Raw genomic sequence first — 23,000 nt, 5'->3', positions numbered from 1 at the left:
ACATTATTATTATACAGGATTTATAAAGCGCCAATAGTTCGCTCAGCGCTGTACATTACAAAGGGAGACAGAACATGTGACAGTACAATAACAATACACTGTGAAACACGAGGGGTTCGAGGGCCCTGCTCCTTGGAGTTTACAATCTAGGAGGGAGGGGATAGTGGTACAGGAGGAGATAGCTGTGGGGGATGGAGTGGTAGGAAGAGTGGAGGAGGTCGGCAGGTTAGCAGGGGGTGGGGTAGGCTTCCCTGAAGAGATGGGTTTTCAGGGTGCACCTAAAGGAGAGGAGAGTAGGTGATAGTCTGATGGGTTGGGGTAGGGAGTTCCAGAGGATGGGTGACACCCTGGAGAAGTCCTGGAGGTGGGCATGGGAGGAGGAGACCAGGGAACTAGAGAGAAGGAGGTCTTTTGAGGAGCGGAGAGTGTGTTTTGGGTGGTACTTGGATATTAGGTCAGTGATGTAGTACGGGGCAGTATGGTGGACAGCTTTGTATGTCAGTGTTAGGATTTTGAATTTGATCCGTTGTGCTATCGGAAGTCAGTGGAGGGATTGGCAGAGGGGGGTGGCGGAGACGGAGCGGTTGGAAAGGTGAATGAGTCTGGCAGCTGTATTCAGGATGGACTGAAGCGGGGATAGCCAGCGGTGAGGCAGGCCAGTGAGGAGGGAGTTGCACTAATCGAGTCATAATATGATGAGGGAGTGGAGTCACATTGTCATTTCTTCTGTGTTGTCACATGAAAAGATAGAATCAAATATTTAAAAAAAATGTGAGGTGTGTGTGTGTCATAGTTGAGGTCTACCTATGATGCCAATTACAGGCCTCTCTCATCTTTGGAAGTGGGAGAACTTGCACAATTGGTGGCTGACTAAATACTTTTTTGCCCCACTGTGTATGTGTGTATATATATATTATATACAGTCTGGGGGAGGGGTGGACTCAATTCTGGGAGATACTGTATATACATGCAATTTGGCAGCATGAATAGCTATTTTTTTTATATAAATATACCCCTATGGAGTGTTATTTTATTTTTGTGTACACCTTAGGCAAGGAAAAGGGACAGAGGGGTTGGTTTCAATATAGGGACGGGACATTTATCAAAGGCAGCTGAGCTGTGCATGTCAAAAAAACCTTTTCTATCTTCATTTTCCAATGCTAACTAAAAAAGCTGAAGATGGAAGCTAATTGGTTGCCACACAGACACTTCTTTCAGATCCTGTCTGCTGCTGTTCTGGAAAATTGCTCATTTTAGCCATGTGCTATGACATCACATGGTATGTGTAAATGCACTATGACATCATCACATGGTCTGTTTATTCATGTACTATGACATCACGCTTTGTGTGCTTTATCCACGCGCTATGACATCGTCACATTGTGTGTGATTTATCCACTCGCTATTATACAGTTATTATACAGTATTTATATAGCGCTAAAAGGTTAGCTCAGCGCTGTACATTATAGTGGGGGACAGAACATGAGATAATACAGTAACAATACAATACACGAGGGGGTCGAGGGCCCTGCTCTTTCGAGCTTACAATCTAGGAGGGAGGGGATAGTGGTACAGGAGGAAGTGGCTGTGGGGGATGGAGTGGTAGGAGGAGTGGAGATCGGCTGTTAGGTGAGGACGGGGTAGGCTTCCCTGAAGAGATGGGTTTTTAGGGTGTGCTTAAAAGGTGAGGAGGGTAGGTGACAGTCTGGAGGATTGGGGTAGTGAGTTCCAGAGGATGGGGGAAGTCCTGCAGTCGGGCGTGGGATTAGGAGACCAGGGAGCTAGAAAGTAGGAGGTCCTGTGAGGAGCGAAGAGTACGGGTAGGGTGGTATTTGGGTATCAGGTCGGTGAGGTAGTTTGGGGCAGCGTTATGAATGGCTTTGTATGTCAGTGTTAGTAGTTTGAATTTTATCCGTTGGGCAATCGGAAGCCAGTGGAGGGAATGACAGAGGGGGGTGGAGCAAGTGGAGGGAATGACAGAGGGGGGTGGCAGAGGTGGAGCGGTTGGTAAGGTGGATGAGTCTGGCCACTGAGTTCAGGATAGACTGAAGCATTGATAGTCTGCGATGAGGTAGGCCGGTGAGGAGGGAGTTGCAGTAGTCCAGACGTGAGATAAGGGAGTGAACGTGTTGTTTAGTAGTGTCAGGGGTTAGGAACAAACGTATTTTGGAGATGTTGCGAAGGTGGAGCCTGCAGGAGTTTGCCAACGATTGGACATGGGGTTGGAAGGACAGGTTTGAGTCTAGAATGACACCTAGGACTTTGGCTTGTGGGGTGGGACTGATGGTGGCATTGTTGGTTGTGATGGAGAGGGTGGGGGGGTGCGGGCTGGGGGGAAAATTAGGAGCTCGGTTTTGGAAAGGTTCAATTTGAGGAAATGGAGTGACATCCAGTCTGATATGTCGTTCAGTAGGTGGGTGATACGGGCGGAGACTGAAGGGGTGAGGCAAGGGGTGGAGAGGTAAATTTGCATGTCATCGGCATAGAGGTGGTAGTTGAAGCCATGGGAGTGTATCAGTTTGCCGAGGGAGGAGGTGTAGATGGAGAAGAGAAGGGGCCCGAGGACAGAGCCTTGAGGGGGAGGTGGTGGCGTTATAGGTAATGTTGAAGGAGCATTGGGATAGATAGGAGGAGATCCAGGAGAGAGCGGAGTCTCTGATGCCGAGGGAGTGTAGTTTGTTAAGGAGGAGGGGGTGGTCAACTGTGTCGAAGGCTGCGGAAAGGTCGAGGAGTAAGAGGACAGAGTAATGGTCATTAGCTTTGGCGGTTAGCAGGTCATTAGTGATTTTGAGTAGGGCGATTTCAGTGGAGTGTAGGGGACGGAATCCAGACTGTAGTGGATTGAGGAGGTTGTTGTCAGTGAGGTGGGAGCTTAGGCGATTGTAGACCAATCGCTCGAGGAGCTTAGAAGTGAATGGCAGCAGGGAGATGGGTCTAAGGTTGTTCAGGTCAGTGGGGTCCAGGGAGGGTTTTTTGAGTATGGGGGTGATGTGCGCGTGCTTTAGGGGGTAGGGGAATGCGCCAGTAGAGAGGGAGAGATTGAAGATGTGGGTGAGGGCGCGTAGGATGGAGGAGGAGGGTGACCGGAGGAGTTGTGTGGTAACAGAGTCAAGGGGGCAAGTGGTGAGGCAGGCTTCTGAGAAGACCTTAGTAACCTCCTCAGTGGTAGCAAGGCTGAAGGAGTGGAGTGTTGGGGAGGTTATAGTGTTCAGGACGTTAGGTGTGGTGGGGGGTAGGACGGTTGCGAGGTCAGAGGAGGGGAGAGTTGATGAGGTTATAGTGGGAAGGAGGCTAGGTGGGAAGGTAGGTTGAGCATTGGCGATGTCGGTACGGATTGTGTCGATCTTATTTTGGAAGTGATTGGCAATCTCGTGGGCGGTGAGTGAGGTACTGGGTGGGGGTGGGGAGAAAGTAGGGAGTTGAAAGTGGAGAAGAGTCGGCGAGGGCAGGTGGAGAGGGTGTTGATGAGGGTTATGAAGTAGGCTTGTTTGGCGGTGTGGAGGGAGGAGGTGTAGGTGAGGAAGGCGGATTTGTAGAGGGAGAGCGCTCGGGGAGATTTGTTTTTGCGCCATAATCGTTCCAGCGTGCGACTGCGTCGTTTAAGATTTTTAGTGTGGTCGTTCTGCCAGGGTTGAAGGGGTCGGGGTCTAATGCTACGTGTGGTTAGGGGTGCCAGGGAGTCTAGGGCAGCCGACAGCGAGTCGTTATACGCAATAGTGGCCAGGTCAGGGCATGACAGAGGAAGGATACTGCCGTACATAGTCGGCTGCAGAGTGGAGAGGGGCCAGGTTCAGGTTGTGGAGGTTACGGCTGGTGACGGTATGACATCGTCACAATGTGTGTGCTTTATCCATGCACTATGAGATCAGCACATGGGGGTGGTCCGAGGGGGGGGGGCGGGTATGGGTTTATATGTTAGTATTCACAGTATATTTGTTGATACAGATGAGCTGCAGCTCAATGACATGTCAAGACACTTCGGCTCCATTCACATCTACATAGATGAGACAGTGTGCGGCATATTTGCTAAAGTTTGCGAATTGCGTTTAGGGCAATCCATTAATTTTAATGTGTTGCCCTACACGCAAAAGAAATTGCACAGAAGAAGTGCCAGATTTTTTTTTTCATTGCTTCACACCAAAATGCATGGGACTTCACTAGCAGGCATGAGCAAGGTGTTTTGGAGAGCCATAAAGAAAAGGAAACACCACGCACCTGCAAAATGGATGCTCACTTGCGTTGTGGTAACGTGTACGATTTTGCATGCATTCCTGTAATACACAAATGTGAACCCAGCAACACCGACTTCAGGGGACTGTCCCTGATTTGGAACAAAATCCCTATGTCCTTCTTTCATCCTCATTTGTCCCTCATTTTGGTCTGATCTATATAGTGTATTTATATGTATATAAAATACACTTTTAAAAAGTGTTTCCCAGCGCTAAACCTTTCATCCAATTTCTAAATGGCTGCATTTGTAAAGTTCAAAAGCCAATATAAAGGAATAGTAGTGGCAAAAAAAAGCAATTGTGGGTTCAACTAATCTTTTTTGTATAATACTCCTTTTAAGGAGGCGGTGTCCTATGCCTACATATGCTAATACGAGTCCCTCCCATCTCAAAAAGTTGGAAGGTACAGTATGTGTGTATGTATAAATATAATTTGTTAATGAAAATATTGATCATCTATTGCTGTACACTTACCAAGCTGAGTATATATCGCTCCCATCTCATTTTTATCCATCGTCACACATCCGCGGTTATCCACCAATGTGATGGTGTCGGTCAGTGGATATGCGTCTCTCGTCATTGTTTCTCCCCCTTGTGATCCACCAGTCTTTGCATACACTTTATAGTCCTTATCATCCATCACATATTTACAGGAGTTGATGAAGCAGGATTTGCCGTGACCGGTGTAACCGAACAGCTGTATGAGGAGGCGCTTATATCCCTGGTTCCCATGTTCACATTCATCGAAGCTGAAATTCTGGATATATCTTCTCATCTCAACACTATCCATAGCGGAGGGTTGGAAGGGACACTCCTTGTCCTGGCTGCTCTGAAAGATCCTCTAACTGCAGAGCTCAGAGCTTAGAATGAGGAAAATGAAAGTAAAATTTGTGCTTAATTTGTGCCTTAAATGATGAATCTCACCCCCACCCACACTGGGAGGATACAAATGTGCATCACTAGAGCATTTTTTTCATTTTTTTGCCAAAGTATTAAGAGGCATCACTTTAAATACTGTGTGTGCAGGCTGAAAGGGTTGCTTTTATTTATTTGATCATTGTTTTTAACCCCTCGCCTACCGGGCACTTTCCCCCCCCCTTCCTGTCCAGGCCAATTTTCAGCTTTCAGCGCTGTCACACTTTGAATGACAATTGGGCAGTCATGCAACACTGCACCCATATGAAATTTTTATAATTTTTTCACACGAATACAGCTTTCTTTTGTTGGCATTTAATCACCACTGGGTATTTTATTTTTTGCTCTATAAACATAAAAATAGCAAAACAATTTGAAAAAAAAAAAGTTTTTTTTTCTATTATAAAATGTTGCAAACAGGTCATTTTTCTCCTTCACTGATGTGTGTTGATGAGGTGGCACTGACAGGTAGCACTGATGAGGTGGCATTGATGAGACCGCATTAGTGGGCATTGATGAGGAGGCACTGATGATGCTGCACTGATATGCAGCAGTGATGGGCATTGGGTGACACTGACGGGCGGTGCTGACTGACAGCACTAACCGATGGCACTGATGGGTGGCACTGCTGGTGGGCACTGGAGGAATGCACTCAGTGGTGGGTGGCACAGCTGGGCACTGGTGGGATGCACTTACTGCTGGTGGGCACCAGTGGGATGCACTTACTGATGGGTGACACTGCTGGGAAGCACTGTTGGGCACTGACCATCAGTGCCGATCTTCTCTGTGACATTTGCCAGTTATCAGCAAGTACTTTCCTCATGCTGGGACAGTGTGAGGAAAGTGCTGCCAGTAATCAGCAACTGTATTTATATTGTGATCTGCTGTGTCATTGGACACAGCTGATCACATGGTAAAAGGCCGCTGTGATTGGCCTTTTACCTCATCATGTGATCAGCTGTGTTCGTAGGACACAGCAATCACGGAGAGTGCCAGGTGTGCGCTGCTGGGGGTGTGCGGGAGGACGTCATATGATGGCCTTCTAGAACTGGACAACCGTGCTGTAGCCATCATTCGGCTGTAGTGCGGTTGTGAAGTGGTTAAAAAAACGTTATGGCTACATGCCTCATATGTGATAGCTTTGGGCAGGTGACAGGTACTCTTTATAGAGACATCAGGGGTCTATTAGACACCCAATGTCCTCCCTGCCCTCCAGTGCAGCTAAGCTAGGGAAGGACAGTTCTGAAACTGGAAATGCTCAGAGCTAAGTGCTCCCAGCTTCATACACAGCAAAGGAGACCAGAGAAGTGATGTTCCTCAACCCCCTCCCACTTGCCCTCCTGAAATAATTTGATGTGGTTCTGGGCTCCCAAGAAGAGCGTGAGAGGCCAGAAACTACAGACTGTGTTCAGGTTCCCTGATATCAACTTAAAGTGCTACTAAACCCACAGCAGTACAATCAGTCTGTAATGCAGTAAAGCGTGCTTGTTATACTCACTGTGGAACCTAAAGAGTTAATCCTCTGCATTGTGTAAAAGGGCTGTTTGATCCTGTCTTCTCTGATCCTCCCCTTCTTCCAGTGTCCCCCTCTTATCTCCTGATAAAACCGATTGTGTGGACTCACTGCTCATGCTCAGTTTGGTGTGTATTGCTAGAGACGTTTTTGTTTTTCATTCATGATGTGGCGGCGTCCCTATGATGCACCCGGGTGCCCTTGGGTTGCACTGGGCTCTAGGCAGCTGCCTAGTTTCCCTAGTGGAAGCACCAGCCCTGCTCTCAGCACAGAAACCTCTGCCACCCAGAAACACCTATGTTCTGCGTGTGATCATTGAAGGCCACCCTCTTTGCCATTGTACATATGTGGGTTTTAAGTAATTTTCTAGCAAAAAAAGACTGCTTTTTACATGTAGGAGAGAAATGTCAGATTAGGCCTGGTCTTCAAGTCATATGTGTCATTATGGTTTTGGTTGTAGTTCTACATTAACCTCTTCCCAACCACCCTATAGCAGTAATACAGCTACAAGGCGGCACGAGTGCGCAAAATCATGTATATATATGTGATTTTGCAGTTCTGGGTAGGGGGTCGTTGTAGAAATGTCACCTCCCATCCCCATCCAGCACTGCCACTGACCCCCCCCCCCCCCCCCCCACCAGCACTGTCACTCATCCCATCTCCCCACCACTGCCACTTATCCTATTCCCCCAGCACTGTCACTGATCCCATCCCCCACCACTGCCACTTATCCTATTCCCCCAGCACTGTCACTGATCCCATCCCCCCACCACTGCCTCTTATCCTATTCCCCCAGCACTGTCACTGATCCCCACCAGCACTGTCACTGATCCCATCCCCCACCACTGCCACTTATCCTATTCCCCCAGGACTTCCACTGATAGCCAATCCTCATGTGGCTATTACCGATAATGTTAATACCAAATGATAACACCTGTGCAAAAAATAAAGATCTAATTTATGCACTGTGGGAACTCGCTTCAAAGTGGTAGAGCTTTTCTTTTAAAGCACACAGCAACTCGCTTCTTTTTAAGGGCCTTTTTGCCCAATTTTATTTAAACGAATGTCCCGTAACATAAAGCTTTCCATGCAGGCGTATCCACTAGAGATGAGCGAAGAAATGAAAAATTCGATTCGACTGATTCGGCGAATTCGTGGACAATATTCGATTCGAGTCGAATAAATTCGCTGTGAATTTAACTTAAAAAAGGGTGTTTCTAGGCTTCAGAGAGACTTAATATTAGTGCAGAACACTGTACCTTTAATTGAAATGCCCTTGGAGTCTGCTGGGGAAGAGAAATAATACTGTCTGTCAGTATGACATGCAGATGAGTGCCGTCGATCTTAGAATCACTGCACACTTCACTCCTTTGGCCAGTCACGGGGCCAAAACCAGAGTGTGGAGCCACAGTGTGGCGGTGGAGGCAGCAGCAATGGGAGGCCATACAGCAACCTATGACAAAATGGAAACCAGCAGGAGCGTGAGGAGACCTGAAAGTGGCACATGGCAGAGTGGGAGCAATGGGAGGCGGTACAGGGACCCAGGTCACACTGTGGGCCCAGCAGCAGCGTGACCAGGCGGTACGGGGGCCCATGGCCGATATGGGGCTTGGTGGCACTTATGGAAGGCCTGTAATCTGCCAGCAACCTATGACAAAATGGACAACCGCAGGAGTGTGAGGAGATTTCAAAGTGGCACATGGCAGAGTGGAAGCAATGGGAGGCCGTACAGGGACCCAGGTCACACTGTGGGCTCAGCAGCAGCGTGACCAGGAGGTACGGGGGCCCATGGTCGATATGGGGCCTGGCGGCACCTATGGAAGGCCGCTAATCTGCCAGCAACCTATGACAAAATGGAAAACCGCAGGAGTGTAAGGAGACCTCAAAGTGGCACATGGCAGAGTGGAAGCAATGGGAGGCCGTACAGGGACCCAGGTCACACTGTGGGCTCAGCAGCAGCGTGACCAGGAGGTACGGGGGCCCATGGCCGATATGGGGCCTGGCGGAACCTATGGAAGTCCTGGAATCTGCCAGCAACCTATGTCAAAATGGACAACCGCAGTAGTGTAAGGAGACCTCAAAGTGGCACATGGCAGAGTGTAAGCAATGGGAGGCCGTACAGGGACCCAGGTCACACTGTGGGACCAGCAGCAGCGTGACCAGGAGGTACGGGGGCCCATGGCCGATATGGGGCCTGGCGGAACCTATGGAAGGCCGCTAATCTGCCAGCACCCTATGACAAAATGGAACCCTGGGCTGGGGCAGGCAGAACCGCCGTATCTTTATCACGTTTTTCACAGGCCACCGAATGGCGACGCTGCATATGCTGACGCAACGCTGTAGTCCCAACATGGGCCCCCTGGCCACGCTTGACTTTCTGGCCACATAGTCGACATTAGGCAAAGTTTACTTCCTCGGGCGGCTTGACGAAAACTTGCCACACCGCCGAGTAGGAAACTTTGCACCCGCTACTCCTCACTGGCTGACTGCTACTTCCTCCGTGCACACCGGCACCACTACTGGCTGTGGTGGTAGGCTGCAGTGGAGCTGCTGCTCTACTCCGTGGCCGTTTGCCTCCACTGACAAAGCTGCGACCCTGCTGCCTCCTGGCAGCAGCAATGGGAGGCCGTACAGGGACCCAGGTCACACTGTGGGCTCAGCAGCAGCGTGACCAGGAGGTACGGGGGCCCATGGCCGATATGGTGCCTGGCGGAACCTATGGAAGTCCTGGAATCTGCCAGCAACCTATGTCAAAATGGACAACCGCAGTAGTGTAAGGAGACCTCAAAGTGGCACATGGCAGAGTGTAAGCAATGGGAGGCCGTACAGGGACCCAGGTCACACTGTGGGACCAGCAGCAGCGTGACCAGGAGGTACGGGGGCCCATGGCCGATATAGGGCCTGGCGGAACCTATGGAAGTCCTGGAATCTGCCAGCAACCTATGTCAAAATGGACAACCGCAGTAGTGTAAGGAGACCTCAAAGTGGCACATGGCAGAGTGTAAGCAATGGGAGGCCGTACAGGGACCCAGGTCACACTGTGGGCCCAGCAGCAGCGTGACCAGGCGGTACGGGGGCCCATGGCCGATATGGGGCCTGGCGGAACCTATGGAAGTCCTGGAATCTGCCAGCAACCTATGTCAAAATGGACAACCGCAGTAGTGTAAGGAGACCTCAAAGTGGCACATGGCAGAGTGTAAGCAATGGGAGGCCGTACAGGGACCCAGGTCACACTGTGGGACCAGCAGCAGCGTGACCAGGAGGTACGGGGGCCCATGGCCGATATAGGGCCTGGCGGAACCTATGGAAGTCCTGGAATCTGCCAGCAACCTATGTCAAAATGGACAACCGCAGTAGTGTAAGGAGACCTCAAAGTGGCACATGGCAGAGTGTAAGCAATGGGAGGCCGTACAGGGACCCAGGTCACACTGTGGGCCCAGCAGCAGCGTGACCAGGCGGTACGGGGGCCCATGGCCGATATGGGGCCTGGCGGAACCTATGGAAGTCCTGGAATCTGCCAGCAACCTATGTCAAAATGGACAACCGCAGTAGTGTAAGGAGACCTCAAAGTGGCACATGGCAGAGTGTAAGCAATGGGAGGCCGTACAGGGACCCAGGTCACACTGTGGGACCAGCAGCAGCGTGACCAGGAGGTACGGGGGCCCATGGCCGATATGGGGCCTGGCGGAACCTATGGAAGTCCTGGAATCTGCCAGCAACCTATGTCAAAATGGACAAACGCCCAGTAGTGTAAGGAGACCTCAAAGTGGCACATGGCAGAGTGTAAGCAATGGGAGGCCGTACAGGGACCCAGGTCACACTGTGGGACCAGCAGCAGCGTGACCAGGAGGTACGGGGGCCCATGGCCGATATGGGGCCTGGCGGAACCTATGGAAGGCCTGGAATCTGCCAGCAACCTATGTCAAAATGGACAAACGCCCAGTAGTGTGAGGAGACCTCAAAGTGGCACATGGCAGAGTGTAAGCAATGGGAGGCCGTACAGGGACCCAGGTCACACTGTGGGACCAGCAGCAGCGTGACCAGGAGGTACGGGGGCCCATGGCCGATATAGGGCCTGGCGGAACCTATGGAAGTCCTGGAATCTGCCAGCAACCTATGTCAAAATGGACAAACGCCCAGTAGTGTAAGGAGACCTCAAAGTGGCACATGGCAGAGTGTAAGCAATGGGAGGCCGTACAGGGACCCAGGTCACACTGTGGGACCAGCAGCAGCGTGACCAGGAGGTACGGGGGCCCATGGCCGATATGGGGCCTGGCGGAACCTATGGAAGTCCTGGAATCTGCCAGCAACCTATGTCAAAATGGACAAACGCCCAGTAGTGTGAGGAGACCTCAAAGTGGCACATGGCAGAGTGTAAGCAATGGGAGGCCGTACAGGGACCCAGGTCACACTGTGGGACCAGCAGCAGCGTGACCAGGAGGTACGGGGGCCCATGGCCGATATAGGGCCTGGCGGAACCTATGGAAGTCCTGGAATCTGCCAGCAACCTATGTCAAAATGGACAAACGCCCAGTAGTGTAAGGAGACCTCAAAGTGGCACATGGCAGAGTGTAAGCAATGGGAGGCCGTACAGGGACCCAGGTCACACTGTGGGACCAGCAGCAGCGTGACCAGGAGGTACGGGGGCCCATGGCCGATATGGGGCCTGGCGGAACCTATGGAAGGCCTGGAATCTGCCAGCAACCTATGTCAAAATGGACAAACGCCCAGTAGTGTAAGGAGACCTCAAAGTGGCACATGGCAGAGTGTAAGCAATGGGAGGCCGTACAGGGACCCAGGTCACACTGTGGGACCAGCAGCAGCGTGACCAGGAGGTACGGGGGCCCATGGCCGATATGGGGCCTGGCGGAACCTATGGAAGTCCTGGAATCTGCCAGCAACCTATGTCAAAATGGACAAACGCCCAGTAGTGTAAGGAGACCTCAAAGTGGCACATGGCAGAGTGTAAGCAATGGGAGGCCGTACAGGGACCCAGGTCACACTGTGGGACCAGCAGCAGCGTGACCAGGAGGTACGGGGGCCCATGGCCGATATGGGGCCTGGCGGAACCTATGGAAGGCCTGGAATCTGCCAGCAACCTATGTCAAAATGGACAAACGCCCAGTAGTGTGAGGAGACCTCAAAGTGGCACATGGCAGAGTGTAAGCAATGGGAGGCCGTACAGGGACCCAGGTCACACTGTGGGACCAGCAGCAGCGTGACCAGGAGGTACGGGGGCCCATGGCCGATATAGGGCCTGGCGGAACCTATGGAAGTCCTGGAATCTGCCAGCAACCTATGTCAAAATGGACAAACGCCCAGTAGTGTGAGGAGACCTCAAAGTGGCACATGGCAGAGTGTAAGCAATGGGAGGCCGTACAGGGACCCAGGTCACACTGTGGGCTCAGCAGCAGCGTGACCAGGAGGTACGGGGGCCCATGGCCGATATGGGGCCTGGCGGAACCTATGGGAGGCCCGTAATCTGCCAGCACCCTATGACAAAATGGAACCCTGGGCTGGGGCAGGCAGAACCGCCGTATCTTTATCACGTTTTCCCCAGGCCACCGAATGGCGACGCTGCATATGCTGACGCAACGCTGTAGTCCCAACATGGGCCCCCTGGCCACGCTTGACTTTCTGGCCACATAGTCGACATTAGGCTACGTTTACTTCCTCGGGCGGCTTGACGAAAAATTGCCACACCACAGAGTAGGAAACTTTGCCTCCGCTACTCCTCACTGGCTGACTGCTACTTCCTCCGTGCACACCGGCACCACTACTGGCCGTGGTGGTAGGCTGCAGTGGAGCTGGTGCTCTACTCCGTGGCCGTTTGCCTCCACTGACACTGCTGCGACCCTGCTGCCTCCTGGCAGCAGAAATGGGAGGCCGTACAGGGACCCATGAGAGACTCTGGACCTGGCAGCAGCATGAAGAGGCGGTAAATATAGGGGCCCATGGCAGATTAGGGGCCTGGCAGCAGCTATGTGAGGCCCGTAATCTGCCTGCACCCTATGTCAAAAAATTAGACACAACTAAAGTGTGAAGAGACCTGAAAGTGGCACATGGCAGCAGAGTGTGGCGATGGAGACAGCAGCAATGGGAGGCCGTACAGGGACCCATGAGAGACTCTAGACTTGGCAGCAGCATGAGGAGGCGGTATATAGGGGCCCATGGCAGATTAGGGGCCTGGCAGCAGCTATGGGAGGCCCGTAATCTGCCTGCACCCTATGTCAAAAAATTAAACACACCAGCAGTGTGAAGAGACCTGAAAGTGGCACATGGCAGCAGAGTGTGGCGATGGAGACAGCAGCAATGGGAGGCCGTACAGGGACCCATGAGAGACTCTGGACTTGTCAGCAGCATGAGGAGGCGGTATATAGGGGCCCATGGCAGATTAGGGGCCTGGCAGCAGCTATGTGAGGCCCGTAATCTGCCTGCACCCTATGTCAAAAAATTAAACACACCAGCAGTGTGAAGAGACCTGAAAGTGGCACATGGCAGCAGAGTGTGGCGATGGAGACAGCAGCAATGGGAGGCCGTACAGGGACCCATGAGAGACTCTGGACTTGTCAGCAGCATGAGGAGGCGGTATATAGGGGCCCATGGCAGATTAGGGGCCTGGCAGCAGCTATGGGAGGCCCGTAATCTGCCTGCACCCTATGTCAAAAAATTAAACACACCAGCAGTGTGAAGAGACCTGAAAGTGGCACATGGCAGCAGAGTGTGGCGATGGAGACAGCAGCAATGGGAGGCCGTACAGGGACCCATGAGAGACTCTGGACTTGTCAGCAGCATGAGGAGGCGGTATATAGGGGCCCATGGCAGATTAGGGGCCTGGCAGCAGCTATGTGAGGCCCGTAATCTGCCTGCACCCTATGTCAAAAAATTAAACACACCAGCAGTGTGAAGAGACCTGAAAGTGGCACATGGCAGCAGAGTGTGGCGATGGAGACAGCAGCAATGGGAGGCCGTACAGGGACCCATGAGAGACTCTAGACTTGGCAGCAGCATGAGGAGGCGGTATATAGGGGCCCATGGCAGATTAGGGGCCTGGCAGCAGCTATGGGAGGCCCGTAATCTGCCTGCACCCTATGTCAAAAAATTAAACACACCAGCAGTGTGAAGAGACCTGAAAGTGGCACATGGCAGCAGAGTGTGGCGATGGAGACAGCAGCAATGGGAGGCCGTACAGGGACCCATGAGAGACTCTGGACTTGTCAGCAGCATGAGGAGGCGGTATATAGGGGCCCATGGCAGATTAGGGGCCTGGCAGCAGCTATGGGAGGCCCGTAATCTGCCTGCACCCTATGTCAAAAAATTAAACACACCAGCAGTGTGAAGAGACCTGAAAGTGGCACATGGCAGCAGAGTGTGGCGATGGAGACAGCAGCAATGGGAGGCCGTACAGGGACCCATGAGAGACTCTAGACTTGGCAGCAGCATGAGGAGGCGGTATATAGGGGCCCATGGCAGATTAGGGGCCTGGCAGCAGCTATGGGAGGCCCGTAATCTGCCTGCACCCTATGTCAAAAAATTAAACACACCAGCAGTGTGAAGAGACCTGAAAGTGGCACATGGCAGCAGAGTGTGGCGATGGAGACAGCAGCAATGGGAGGCCGTACAGGGACCCATGAGAGACTCTGGACTTGTCAGCAGCATGAGGAGGCGGTATATAGGGGCCCATGGCAGATTAGGGGCCTGGCAGCAGCTATGTGAGGCCCGTAATCTGCCTGCACCCTATGTCAAAAAATTAAACACACCAGCAGTGTGAAGAGACCTGAAAGTGGCACATGGCAGCAGAGTGTGGCGATGGAGACAGCAGCAATGGGAGGCCGTACAGGGACCCATGAGAGACTCTAGACTTGGCAGCAGCATGAGGAGGCGGTATATAGGGGCCCATGGCAGATTAGGGGCCTGGCAGCAGCTATGGGAGGCCCGTAATCTGCCTGCACCCTATGTCAAAAAATTAAACACACCAGCAGTGTGAAGAGACCTGAAAGTGGCACATGGCAGCAGAGTGTGGCGATGGAGACAGCAGCAATGGGAGGCCGTACAGGGACCCATGAGAGACTCTAGACTTGGCAGCAGCATGAGGAGGCGGTATATAGGGGCCCATGGCAGATTAGGGGCCTGGCAGCAGCTATGGGAGGCCCGTAATCTGCCTGCACCCTATGTCAAAAAATTAAACACACCAGCAGTGTGAAGAGACCTGAAAGTGGCACATGGCAGCAGAGTGTGGCGATGGAGACAGCAGCAATGGGAGGCCGTACAGGGACCCATGAGAGACTCTGGACTTGTCAGCAGCATGAGGAGGCGGTATATAGGGGCCCATGGCAGATTAGGGGCCTGGCAGCAGCTATGTGAGGCCCGTAATCTGCCTGCACCCTATGTCAAAAAATTAAACACACCAGCAGTGTGAAGAGACCTGAAAGTGGCACATGGCAGCAGAGTGTGGCGATGGAGACAGCAGCAATGGGAGGCCGTACAGGGACCCATGAGAGACTCTAGACTTGGCAGCAGCATGAGGAGGCGGTATATAGGGGCCCATGGCAGATTAGGGGCCTGGCAGCAGCTATGGGAGGCCCGTAATCTGCCTGCACCCTATGTCAAAAAATTAAACACACCAGCAGTGTGAAGAGACCTGAAAGTGGCACATGGCAGCAGAGTGTGGCGATGGAGACAGCAGCAATGGGAGGCCGTACAGGGACCCATGAGAGACTCTGGACTTGTCAGCAGCATGAGGAGGCGGTATATAGGGGCCCATGGCAGATTAGGGGCCTGGCAGCAGCTATGTGAGGCCCGTAATCTGCCTGCACCCTATGTCAAAAAATTCAACACAACAGCAGTGTGAAGAGACCTGAATGTGGCACATGGCAGAGTGTGGCGATGGAGACAGCAGCAATGGGAGGCCCGTAATCTGCCAGCACCCTATGACAAGAAATGGAACACACCAGCAGTGTGTGAGGAGACCTGAAAGTGGCACATGGCAGGGGCATGATTCATGGCGCATTTAGTCAGTTGTGTCAGGAACTGGTGGTTTGAAATCCAGACTAATCCACGCCTGATTCATTTTCACAAACGTGAGTCTCTCCACACTGTGGGTGGACAGTCGTGTCCTCCGCGGAGTTACAATACCTCCTGCCGCACTAAACACGCGCTCCGATGCCACGCTACTAGCCGGGCATGACAGCCTTTCAAGGGCAAATTCAGCTAGTTGGGGCCAAAGGTCAAGTTTCGTTGCCCAGTAGTCAAGGGGATTGTCTACCTCGGTTGGCAGGGTGCTGTCCAAGTAGGCCCAAGCCTGTTGTTTGAGCTCCTGCTCCAGGTCCACCTGATGCTGCTGCTGCTGCTGCGGCTGGTTCGTAGTTTCCTCACTGCGCTGGTGAAGAAAGCTACTCATCATCGACTGCAGACTGAGGCAGCCGCTGCTGGTGGAGCTGCCACTGCTCCTACCACCCCACCCCTCCCCTGCTGCCATGGCAGCGGAACGCGAGCGCACAGGGCCCACAGTGTCTGAGGATGGACGTTGGCGCACAAAGGCAGAGACCAACTGACTACATAGGTGGTTTTTATAGTACGTAATTTTGGCCTCCCTCTCAGCAGGTGTGAAAAAGGCCACCATTTTGGAACGATAGCGAGGGTCCAACAAGGTGGACAGCCAAAAGTCATCCCTCTGTCTGATGGTTATTATTCGGCTGTCGCTACGCAAGCAACCGAGCATGCTATGGGCCATTTGCGCCAAGGAATGCGAGGGACTCCCTGCCTCCATCTCCACAGCATACTGCCACGGTGCGTCTGGGTCCTCTGTCTCCTCCTCCTCCTCCTCTACCAGATGCTCCTGCTCCTCCACTCCTGTCCGCTGAGTGGAAAAACCACCCATTTCACTCAATAATTCCTGAGCACAAATGTCCTCCTCTACCTCCTCCTCTTCTTCCTGTCCTGGCCCCACAGGGGTCATGTGGCGTTGAGATCTGTGCGCCACGTCTACCGCACCCTGACCAGCCATTGTTAACAGCATTTGTTCCAGGACGTGCAACAGAGGAATGACGTCGTTCATCCCATAGTCCTGCCGACTCACGAATAGCGTGGCCTCCTCAAAGGGCCTGAGCAAGCGGCAGGTGTCACGCATCAGCTGCCAATGGCTGACATCGAAGTTACACAGGGGAGTACCTTTATCCGCTTGTAACATCAGGAAATCGGTGATGGCCTTTCGCTGCTCGTAAAGGCGGTCTAACATGTGTAGGGTTGAATTCCACCTTGTTGCAACGTCGCAGATCAGGCGATGCTGTGGAATTCCGTTCTGCCGCTGCAGCTCAATGAGGGTGTTCTTTGCGGTGTAGGAATGGCTGAAATGCATGCACAGTTTACGTGACATTTTAAGGATGTCTTGCAGTGGGATGGTGGATTTTAGGAACCGCTTGACAACCAGATTGAACACGTGAGCCATGCATGGCGCATGGCACAACCTTCCTTGACGCAGAGCAGACACCATGTTCTTTCCGTTGTCGGTCAACATGGTTCCGATTTTCAGTTTGCGCGGAGACAGCCATCTGTCGATTTCTCTGTTCATTACACTCAGCAGTTCCTCCCCTGTGTGACTACGTTCGCCAAGGCATACCAGGTGCAGCACAGCGTGACACCGTTGCGCCCTGCACATGTGATATGCCAGTCGGGTAATGGGACCTGGCACGGGGGTGGCGGCTGAGGACACGGCGGAAAAAGAGGTGGTAGAGGCGGACATGTTTGCTGGACCAAGGACGTGCAAACGTGGAGGCAAAAGCGTCGTGACCTGTCCAAGTTGCTGGTGCGGCTGTGCCGGCACCACGTTCACCCAGTGGGCCGTAAATGACATATACTGTCCCTGACCGTAGTTACAGCTCCACACGTCGGCGCTGCCGTGCACTTTGGCAGAGACCGACATGCTCAAAGACTGGCCCACCATCTCTTCTACATGTGAATGCAGGGCTGGCACTGCCTTTATGGCGAAGAAATGACGGCTTGGCACTCTCCACCGCGGCGCGGCACAAGCCATCATTTCTCGGAAAGGTGCTGAGTCCACCAGTTGGAAAGGGAGGGACTGCAGCACCAGCAACTTGGACAGGAGGACGTTCAGCTTTTGCACCGTCGGGTGCGTGCTCGCAAACTGTTGTCTCTTGGAAACGGATTCCAAGAAAGACTGTTGACGGAATCCGAGAAGAGGAGTAGCAGGAGAAGGAGCATCTGAACGAGCGGAAGATGCCAACGAGCGACAACTCCCCTCAGCAGAGGTGTTGGAGCTTTGACTGGCTGATAGAGGGCGATTGACGACGTCGGGTGACGGAGCAAGTAACGGAGCGGGTGATGGAGCGGGGGCTGGGGCAGGCAGAACCGCCGTATCTTTATCACGGTTTTCCCAGGCCACCGAATGGTGACGCTGCATATGCTGACGCAACGCTGTAGTCCCAACATGGGCCCCCTGACCACGCTTGCATTTCTGGCCACATAGTCGACAGACGGCTACGTTTACTTCTTCGGGCGGCTTGACGAAAAATTGCCACACCACCGAGTAGGAAACTTTGCCCCCGCTACTCCTCACTGGCTGACTGCTACTTCCTCCGTGCGCACCGGCACCACTACTGGCCGTGGTGGTAGGCTGCAGTGGAGCTGGTGCTCTACTCCGTGGCCGTTTGGCTCCACTGACACTGATGCGACCCTGCTGCCTCCTGGGCAACCCGACTGTTTCGCTCGCTGCCAAGCTGGCACCCTCTTCTCCTGATGATGCGGAAGAAATTGCCTGATGACGACGAGGCAGCCAAGTGCGATCAACCTCCTCATCATCAAGTACGGTCTCCGCCTCACTACTAGCCCCCTCGGCTGCGTGTGGGTCAGGAGACAGACCTGTCTCTAGACCGGCTACCGAGCCACTCTCCTCGCCAGTACTTGTTCGCCTGGCTGCTGAAAAGGCCGATGTCTCCCCCCGTTCCTGACCGCCCTCTGTTAGCTCTTCCTCACTGTACAGTGGGGCTGAGCCCACAGCATGCGATACTTCACTTGGTGAGGGAACAGCAAAGGACAGGGGCAGGTAGAGGACATGTGATTTCAGTGGGCTTGCTCCCGGGCCATGCCAACTAACGGTTGTGTCTGACGTACCCACCGACCGTTGGCTGAAGGTGTCAGAGGTGACCTGGGAAGAGGAAGACGACCGAGCCAACCAATCAATGACGGCAGGGTTGTCGGTGGAGACACGACCGCTGGATGACACCGGGAGCACTGGCCTCTGGCTGCGAATAGTGCTGCCTCGACCCCTTCCTCTGCTGCCACGTCTGCTCGCTCCTAAAACATTGCCTCCTCTGCCACCCCTCTGCATGTTGTCTGACATACTCTTTAATTCAACGATTATGTGTCCCTGAGTAACAATTCTGTGGCCCTGAGTAACAATTCTGTGTCTGTGCGAGTATCAATTCTGTGGCCCTAAGTAACAGTTCTGTGGCCCTCAGTAACAGTTCTGTGTCTGTGCGAGTAACAATTCTGTGTCTGTGCGAGTAACACTTCTGTGGCCCAAAGTAACAGTTCTGTGGCCTTCAGTAACAATTCTGTGTCTGTGCGAGTAACAATTCTGTGTCTGTGCGAGTAACAATTCTGTGTCTGTGCGAGTAACAATTCTCTGGCACTCAGTAACAATTCTGTCTGTCCCTGAGTAACAATTCTCTGGCACTCAGTAACAATTCTGTCTGTCCCTGAGTAACAATTCTCTGGCACTCAGTAACAATTCTGTCTGTCCCTGAGTAACAATTCTCTGGCACTCAGTAACAATTCTGTCTGTCCCTGAGTAACAATTCTCTGGCACTCAGTAACAATTCTGTCTGTCCCTGAGTATGAATTCAGTGGCCCTAACTAGCGTTTCTTTGTCCCTAAGTAACAGTTCTGTGGCCCTGAGTAACAATTCTGTGTCTGTGCGAGTATCAATTCTGTGGCCCTAAGTAACAGTTCTGTGGCCCTCAGTAACAGATCTGTGTCTGTGCGAGTAACAATTCTGTGTCTGTGCGAGTAACACTTCTGTGGCCCAAAGTAACAGTTCTGTGGCCTTCAGTAACAATTCTGTGTCTGTGCGAGTAACAATTCTGTGTCTGTGCGAGTAACAATTCTCTGGCACTCAGTAACAATTCTGTCTGTCCCTGAGTAACAATTCTCTGGCACTCAGTAACAATTCTGTCTGTCCCTGAGTAACAATTCTCTGGCACTCAGTAACAATTCTGTCTGTCCCTGAGTAACAATTCTCTGGCACTCAGTAACAATTCTGTCTGTCCCTGAGTAACAATTCTCTGGCACTCAGTAACAATTCTGTCTGTCCCTGAGTAACAATTCTCTGGCACTCAGTAACAATTCTGTCTGTCCCTGAGTAACAATTCTGTCTGTCCCTGAGTATGAATTCTGTGGCCCTGAGTAAGAATTCTGTGTCTGTGCGAGTAACAATTCTGTGTCTGTGCAACAATTCTGTGTCTGTGCGAGTAACAATTTTGTGTCTGTGCGAGTAACAATTCTCTGGCACTCAGTAACAATTCTGTCTGTCCCTGAGTAACAATTCTCTGGCACTCAGTAACAATTCTGTCTGTCCCTGAGTAACAATTCTCTGGCACTCAGTAACAATTCTGTCTGTCCCTGAGTAACAATTCTCTGGCACTCAGTAACAATTCTGTCTGTCCCTGAGTATGAATTCTGTGGCCCTGAGTAACAATTCTGTGTCTGTGCGAGTAACAATTCTGTGTCTGTGCAAGTAACAATTTTGTGTCTGTGCGAGTAACAATTCTCTGGCACTCAGTAACAATTCTGTCTGTCCCTGAGTAACAATTCTCTGGCACTCAGTAACAATTCTGTCTGTCCCTGAGTAACAATTCTCTGGCACTCAGTAACAATTCTGTCTGTCCCTGAGTAACAATTCTCTGGCACTCAGTAACAATTCTGTCTGTCCCTGAGTAACAATTCTCTGGCACTCAGTAACAATTCTGTCTGTCCCTGAGTATGAATTCTGTGGCCCTGAGTAACAATTCTGTGTCTGTGCGAGTAACAATTCTGTGTCTGTGCAAGTAACAATTTTGTGTCTGTGCGAGTAACAATTCTCTGGCACTCAGTAACAATTCTGTCTGTCCCTGAGTAACAATTCTCTGGCACTCAGTAACAATTCTGTCTGTCCCTGAGTAACAATTCTGTCTGTCCCTGAGTATGAATTCTGTGGCCCTGAGTAAGAATTCTGTGTCTGTGCGAGTAACAATTCTGTGTCTGTGCAACAATTCTGTGTCTGTGCAAGTAACAATTTTGTGTCTGTGCGAGTAACAATTCTCTGGCACTCAGTAACAATTCTGTCTGTCCCTGAGTAACAATTCTCTGGCACTCAGTAACAATTCTGTCTGTCCCTGAGTAACAATTCTCTGGCACTCAGTAACAATTCTGTCTGTCCCTGAGTATGAATTCTGTGGCCCTGAGTAACAATTCTGTGTCTGTGCGAGTAACAATTCTGTGTCTGTGCAAGTAACAATTTTGTGTCTGTGCGAGTAACAATTCTCTGGCACTCAGTAACAATTCTGTCTGTCCCTGAGTAACAATTCTCTGGCACTCAGTAACAATTCTGTCTGTCCCTGAGTAACAATTCTGTCTGTCCCTGAGTATGAATTCTGTGGCCCTGAGTAAGAATTCTGTGTCTGTGCGAGTAACAATTCTGTGTCTGTGCAACAATTCTGTGTCTGTGCAAGTAACAATTTTGTGTCTGTGCGAGTAACAATTCTCTGGCACTCAGTAACAATTCTGTCTGTCCCTGAGTAACAATTCTCTGGCACTCAGTAACAATTCTGTCTGTCCCTGAGTAACAATTCTCTGGCACTCAGTAACAATTCTGTCTGTCCCTGAGTAACAATTCTCTGGCACTCAGTAACAATTCTGTCTGTCCCTGAGTATGAATTCTGTGGCCCTGAGTAACAATTCTGTGTCTGTGCGAGTAACAATTCTGTGTCTGTGCAAGTAACAATTTTGTGTCTGTGCGAGTAACAATTCTCTGGCACTCAGTAACAATTCTGTCTGTCCCTGAGTAACAATTCTCTGGCACTCAGTAACAATTCTGTCTGTCCCTGAGTAACAATTCTCTGGCACTCAGTAACAATTCTGTCTGTCCCTGAGTAACAATTCTCTGGCACTCAGTAACAATTCTGTCTGTCCCTGAGTATGAATTCTGTGGCCATGAGTAACAATTCTGTGTCTGTGCGAGTAACAATTCTGTGTCTGTGCAAGTAACAATTTTGTGTCTGTGCGAGTAACAATTCTCTGGCACTCAGTAACAATTCTGTCTGTCCCTGAGTAACAATTCTCTGGCACTCAGTAACAATTCTGTCTGTCCCTGAGTAACAATTCTGTCTGTCCCTGAGTATGAATTCTGTGGCCCTGAGTAAGAATTCTGTGTCTGTGCGAGTAACAATTCTGTGTCTGTGCAACAATTCTGTGTCTGTGCGAGTAACAATTCTCTGGCACTCAGTAACAATTCTGTCTGTCCCTGAGTAACAATTCTCTGGCACTCAGTAACAATTCTGTCTGTCCCTGAGTAACAATTCTCTGGCACTCAGTAACAATTCTGTCTGTCCCTGAGTAACAATTCTCTGGCACTCAGTAACAATTCTGTCTGTCCCTGAGTATGAATTCTGTGGCCCTGAGTAAGAATTCTGTGTCTGTGCGAGTAACAATTCTGTGTCTGTGCAACAATTCTGTGTCTGTGCGAGTAACAATTTTGTGTCTGTGCGAGTAACAATTCTCTGGCACTCAGTAACAATTCTGTCTGTCCCTGAGTAACAATTCTCTGTCCCTGAGTATGAATTCTGTGGCCCTGAGTAACAATTCTCTGGCACTCAGTAACAATTCTGTCTGTCCCTGAGTAACAATTCTCTAGCACTCAGTAACAATTCTGTCTGTCCCTGAGTAACAATTCTGTCTGTCCCTGAGTATGAATTCTGTGGCCCTGAGTAACAATTCTCTGGCACTCAGTAACAATTCTGTCTGTCCCTGAGTAAAAATTCTGTGGCCCTAATAACGTTTCTGTGGCCCTAAGTAACAATTCTCTGGCACTGAGTGAAAATTCTGTCTGTCCCTGAGTATGAATTCTGTGGCCCTAACTAGCGTTTCTTTGTCCCTAAATAACGATTCTGTGGCCCTCATTAACAAGTCTGTGTCCCTGAGTAATGGTTCTCTGTCCCTAAGTAACTTCTCTCTGTCCCCAATTCTCGTTTCTGTGGCCCTAACTCTGTCCCTGTCCCTAGTACAGAGCGGTCTGCCTCTGTTCAATGACTGCAGGCAAATGAAGAATTCCAAAATGGCCGCTATATATA

General features: G+C 51.3%; 1 protein-coding gene across 1 annotated transcript in view; it reads right to left on the bottom strand.

The window, feature by feature from the left end:
• LOC149459583 (uncharacterized) overlaps positions 1–5,083 on the bottom strand; it is a 75,061-nt gene extending 69,978 nt beyond the window's left edge. The window contains exon 1 of the mRNA XM_089680942.1: positions 4,704–5,083. Coding sequence (XP_089537068.1) covers positions 4,704–5,019 — 316 coding nt within the window. The 5' untranslated portion in view covers positions 5,020–5,083. The remainder of the gene's footprint in view (positions 1–4,703) is intronic.
• Between the last annotated feature and the right edge of the window lie 17,917 nt (positions 5,084–23,000).

The sequence above is a fragment of the Staurois parvus genome, unplaced genomic scaffold (assembly GCF_062004578.1).
Source record: "Staurois parvus isolate SC_StPar_1 unplaced genomic scaffold, SC_StPar_1.0 ptg000254l, whole genome shotgun sequence".
Classification (NCBI taxonomy): Eukaryota; Metazoa; Chordata; class Amphibia; order Anura; family Ranidae; genus Staurois; species Staurois parvus.
This window is presented reverse-complemented; position numbering and strand designations above follow the sequence as displayed.